General features: G+C 49.5%; 1 protein-coding gene across 1 annotated transcript in view; it reads left to right on the top strand.

The window, feature by feature from the left end:
- The first annotated feature begins 219 nt into the window (after window positions 1-219).
- The window catches only part of LOC129706776 (ankyrin repeat and SAM domain-containing protein 6-like), a 50,808-nt gene continuing 45,027 nt past the window's right edge, over window positions 220-6,000 (top strand). The window contains exon 1 of the mRNA XM_055651251.1: window positions 220-1,383. Within this exon, the coding sequence (XP_055507226.1) occupies window positions 558-1,383 (826 nt within the window). The 5' untranslated portion in view covers window positions 220-557. The remainder of the gene's footprint in view (window positions 1,384-6,000) is intronic.

Genomic DNA, 6,000 nt, shown 5'->3' with positions numbered 1-6,000 from the left:
CTGTGTATGTAAGTACTCAGTGAAACGACAATAAAGTTAATACTGAATTATGATACTGGATCACCGTCTATATCCCTGTCTGAAGAAGAGTCTCGACCCGAAACATCACTTATTCCTTTGCTGCCTGCCCTACTGAGTTAATCCAGCTTTTTGTGTCTATCTTCGGTTTAAACCAGCATCTGCAGCTCCTTCCAACAGAGACTGAGGGAGGCGGTGACTTTGGGTACCGATTGATCACGTTGCTCTACCAATCATCACAGTTTCGTGCAGCTTGCCCTGCCCTCCATCATTGTTGGTGACGAGTTACGGTCTGGCCTGGGACCCAACAAAACTTCATTAAGTCATACGAGCGGTGTGGCAGCCGAAGCAAAGTTTTTGTCTGTGGGAAAAGTTCCCTGCAGACGGCGCAAACACACAGAGAGAGAGTGGAATAAAAGGCCTCTCCCCTCAACCAACCAAGCGATGTCAATGCCTCCCGGCTCGGTAGTGACGGGCGACCGGTGTGCGGTTGCGGTTGCGGGGAGGAGGTCACTCCTGCTGCCGCCTCGCCGTTAGGAATGGAGGGCGGCATCGCGCCGACCTCCCAGCTGCTGTTCCGCGCTTGCGAAGAGGGAAACTTCGAGAACGCCAGGCGGCTGCTGGAGCCCCCCGAGGAGGAGGAGGCGGGTGTCGGGGCGCCGCAGGTGCCGGTCGACTGCACGGACGACGACGGCAACTCGGCCCTACAGTTCGCGGCCGGCAACGGCCACGAGCAGCTGGTGCGCTTCCTGCTGATGAAGGGGGCGTCGGTGGACAGCCGCAACCACTACGGGTGGACGCCGCTCATGCAGGCGGGCCGCTTCGGCCACCTCGACGTGGCCCAGGTGCTGCTGGAGAACGGCGCGGACGCCAACGCGGCCAACAAGCTGGGCGCCGGGGTGCTAACGGCCGCGGCGCGAGGCGGGCACCCCGGGCTGGCGCGAGCCCTGCTCGAGAGCGGCGCGCGCACCCCGGACCCCGGCCCAGGCGGCGACACCACAGGCCCAGGCCCAGGCCCGCCAAGGTGTGGTGAGGAGGACAACGACGAGGGCGAGCGGGAACGGGCCACGGGCGACCTGACGCCGCTGATGGTGGCGGCGCAGCACGGCCGAGAAGCCGCCGTCAGGGTGCTCTTGGAATGGGGCTCGGCGGCCGGCCAGGCGGGCCACACCAGCGGCTGGAGCGCTCTCATGCTGGCGGCCCTGAGCGGGGAGCTGGGCGTGGCGCAGCAGCTGATAGACAGGGGGGCCGACCCCAACTTGACCAACGCGGCCGGCATGACTGCCTTTGAAATCGCCTGCACGGCCAAACAGAGGGAGATGCGGCATTATCTGGACTCCAAGACCACCAACAGGCCCAAGTCGGGTAGGGCGTCAGGCGGTGCTCGGTATCGGTGTTTAGAACGGTCCCGAATACATTTCAAGATCCTCCTTTTTGTCTACAAAGCCCACCTCCAGTTTAAATTACATTTGGAATATTTTGGAGGACCAAGACCAAGAAACTCAATGGGCTTGCCCCCACCTACATTAAAAGTCTGCTCACACACCACACCTCAGATCGGCCAACTTAAGGTTACTGAACATCCCGCTTAAAATTGAATCTGAATCTAGGCATAGCTCAGGGGCGACCGTGCCTTTGTGGTTGCAGCTCCTAGACTAACAGCATCCCTCTTCCAATCAGAACTGCCCCCTCCATTGACTCCTTTAAGTCGAGACTTAAAACTCATCTGTACTCCCAAGCCTTTCTTGACGTCCTCTGAGCGAGGCCTATATGTATGTAAGGAGTGCAGCAGCATCTATGGAGCGATGGAAATAGGCAACGTTTCGGGCCGAAACCCTTCTTCAGACTGAGTCTGAAGTCTGAAGAAGTGTTTCGGCCCGAAACGTTGCCTATTTCCTTCGCTCCATAGATGCTGCTGCACCCGCTGAGTTTCAACAGCTTTTTTGTGTACCTTCGATTCTCCAGCATCTGCAGTTCCTTCTTAAACCCTATATGTATGTAGTTTGTTTGTTATACTATTGTAATACCAATGTAAAGCACTTTGGCTAGAGTTGTTTTTTAAATGTGCTATATAAATAAATGTGACATGACTTGACTAGAAACATAGAAAATAGGTGCAGGAGTAGGCCATTCGGCTCTTCGAGCCTGCACTGCCATTCAATATGATCATGGCTGATCATCCAACTCAGTATCCTGTACCTGCCTTCTCTCCATACCCCCTGATCCCTTTAGCCACAAGGGCCACATCTAACTCCCTCTTAAATATAGCCAATGAACTGGCTTCAACAACCTTCTGTGGCAGAGAATTCCAGAGATTCACCACTGTGTGAAAAATGCTTTCCTCATCTCGGTCCTAAAAGATTTCCCCCTTATCCTTAAGCTGTGACCCCTTGTTCTGGACTTCCCCAACATCGGGAACAATCTTCCTGCATTTAGCCTGTCCAACCCCTTAAGAATTTTGTAAGTTTCTATAAGATCCCCCCTCAATCTTCTAAATTCTAGCAAGTACAAGCCGAGTCTAGTATGACTTTCTTCATATGAAAGTCCTGACATCCCAGGAATCAGTCTGGTGAACCTTCTCTGTACTCCCTCTATGGCAAGAATGTCTTTCCACAGGTTAGGAGACCAAAACTGTACGCAATTCTCCAGGTGTGGTCCTCACCAAGACCCTGTACAACTGCAGTAGAACCTCCTTGCTCCTATACTCAAATCCTTTTGCTATGAATGCTAACATACCATTCGCTTTCTTCACTGCCTGCTGCACCTGCATGCCTACTTTCAATGTTTAAGAAGGAACTGCAGATGCTGGAGAATCGAAGGTACACAAAAAAGCTGGAGAAACTCAGCGGGTGCAGCAGCATCTATGGAGCGAAGGAAATAGGCAACGTTTCGGGCCGAAACCCTTCTTCAGACTGATCGGGGGCGGGGGTGGGCGGGGACAAGAAAGGAAAAAGGAGGAGGAGCCCGAAGGCTGGGGGATGGGAGGAGACAGCAGGGGGACTGAGGAAGGGGAGGAGACAGCAAGGACTAACAAAATTGGGAGAATTCGATGTTCATGCCCCCAATATGCAGACTCCCCAAATGGAATATGAGGTGCTGTTCCTCCAATATCCGGTGCTGCTCGCTGTGGCCATGGAGGAGACACAGGACAGAGAGGTCGGAGACGGAGTGGGAGGGGGAGTTGAAGTGCTTACTTTCTACGCCTACTTTCAATGACTGGTGTACCATGACACCCAGGTCTCGTTGCATCTCCCCTTTTCCTAATTGGCCACCATTCAGATAATAGTCTACTTTCCTGTTTTTGCCACCAAATGTGGATAACCTCACATTTATCCACATTATACAGCATTTGCCCACTCATCCAGCCTATCCAAGTCACCTTGCAGCCTCCTAGCATCCTCCTCAGAGCTAACACTGCCCCCCAGCTTCGTGTCATCCGCAAACTTGGAGATGTTGCATTCAATTCCCTCGTCCAAATCATTAATATATATTGTAAATAGCTGGGGTCCCAGCACTGGGCCTTGCGGTACCCCACTAGACACTGCCTGCCATTCTGAAAAGGACCCGTTTACTCCTATTCTTTGCTTCCTGTCAGCCAGCCAGTTATCTATCCACATCAATACTGAACCCCCAATACCGTGTGCTTTAAGTTTGTATACTAATCACTTATGTGGGACCTTGTCGAAAGCCTTCTGAAAGTCCAGATATAACACATCCACCGGTTCTCCCTTAACCACTCTACTAGTTACAAACTCGAAAAATTCTATGATTCGTCAGACACGATTTACCTTTCATAAATCCATGCTGACTTTGTCCAATTATTTCACCACTTTCCAAATGTGCTGCTATCCCATCTTTAATAACTGATTCTAGCAGTTTCCCCACTACCGATGTTAGACTAACTGGTCTGTAATTCCCCGTTTTCTCTCTCCCTCCCTTTTTAAAAAGTGAGGTTACATTAGCTACCTTCCAATCCTCAGGAACTACTCCAGAATCTAAAGAGTTTTGAAAAAATATCACTAATGCATCCACTATTTCTGGGGCTACTTCCTTAAGTACTCTGCGATGCAGCCTATCTGGCCCTGGGGATTTACCGGCCTTTAATCCATTCAATTTACCTAACGCCACTTCCCGGCTCACCTGGATTTCACTCAGTTCCTCCATCTCATTTGACCCCCGGTCCCCTGCTATTTCTGGCAGATTAGTTATGTCTTCCTTAGTGAAGACAGAACCAAAGTAGTTATTCAATTGGTCTGCCATGTCCTTGTTCCCCATGATCAATTCGCCTGTTTCTGACTGCAAGGGACCTACATTTGTTTTAACTAATCTTTTTCTCTTCACATATCTATAAAAACTTTTGCAGTCAGTTTTTACGTTCCCTGCCAGTTTTCTTTCATAATCCATTTTCCCTTTCCTAAGTAAGCACTTTGTCCTCCTCTGCTGGACTCTGAATTTCTCCCAGTCCTCTGGTAGGCTGCTTTTTCTGGCTAATTTGTATGCTTCATCTTTTGTTTTGATACTATCCCTGATTTCCCTTGTTATCCACGGATGCACTACCTTCCCCGATTTATTTTTTTGCCAAACTGAGATGAACAATTGTAGTTTATCCATGCAGTCTTTAAATGCCTTCCATTGCATATCCACCGTCAACCCTTTAAGAATCAATTGCCAGTCTATCTTGGCCAATTCACGTCTCATACCCTCAAAGTTACCTTTCTTTAAGTTCAGGACCCTTGTTTCTGAATTAACAATGTCACTCTCCATCCTAATGAAGAACTCAACCATATTATGGTCACTATTGCCCAAGGGGCCACGCACAACAAGACTGCTAACTAACCCTTCCTCATTACTCAATACCCAGTCTAGAATAGCCTGCTATCTCGTTGGTTCCTCTACGTTGGTTTAGAAAACTATCCTGCATACATTCCAAGAAATCCTCTTCCTCAGCACCCATGCCAATTTGATTCACTCAATCTATATGTAGATTGAAGTCACCCATTATAACTGTTTTACCTTTGTTGCACGCATTTCTAATTTCCTGTTTGATGCCATCCCCCAACTCCACTACCACTGTTAGGTGGCCTGTACACAACTCCCACTAGCGTTTTCTGCCCCTTAATGTTTCGCAGCTCTACCCATATTGATTCCACATCCTCCAAGCTAATGTCCTTCCTTTCTATTGCGTTAATCTCTCTAACCAGCAACGCTACCCCACCTCCTTTTCCTTTCTGTCTATCCCTCCTGAATATTGAATATCCCTGGATGTTCAGCTCCCAGCCTTGGTCACCCTGGAGCCATGTCTCCGTGATCCCAACTATATCATAGTCATTAATAGCTATCTGCACATTGCATTGAGACACAAAGCCTTCAGGCTTGTTTTTACAACAACCTTATACAATCATGTTGAAAAGTGGCCCTTTTTGATTTTTGTCCTGCATTTGACTGCCTGCTGCTTTTACTTTTCACCTTGCTACCTACCCTCATTTTACACCCCTCTGTCTCTCCGCTCACACATTTAAGAAACCTTTTCCCTTTAACTCCATCCTCGACTATCCCATTTGCACCGCACCCCACTTATTCAGTTTAAAACCACCCGTGTAGCAGTGGCAAACCTGCCTGCCAGAATGCTGGTCCCCCACCTGTTAAGATGCAAACCGTCCCTTTTGTACAGTTTCCCCTTACTCCAAAACAGATCCCAGTGATCTAAGAATCCAAATCCCTGCCCCATGCACCAGTTCCTCAGCCACACATTCAGGTCCCATATCTCCCTGTTCCTGCTCTCGCAAGCACAAGGAAATGGAAGCAAACCGGAGATAACAACCCTGGAGGTCCTGCTTTTCAGCATTTTTCCGAGATCTCTAAAGTCACGCTGCTGAATATTCATCCCCTTCTTTCCGACATCGTTTGTGCCGACATGCACTACCACTTCTGGCGGTTCACCTTCGCCCTTGAGGATTTTCTGCACTCTGTCCGCGACATCCT

The sequence above is a fragment of the Leucoraja erinacea genome, chromosome 2, assembly GCF_028641065.1.
Source record: "Leucoraja erinacea ecotype New England chromosome 2, Leri_hhj_1, whole genome shotgun sequence".
Lineage (NCBI taxonomy): Eukaryota > Metazoa > Chordata > Chondrichthyes > Rajiformes > Rajidae > Leucoraja > Leucoraja erinaceus.
Note: the sequence above shows the minus strand (reverse complement) of the source record. Positions and strands in the feature narration are given on the sequence as shown.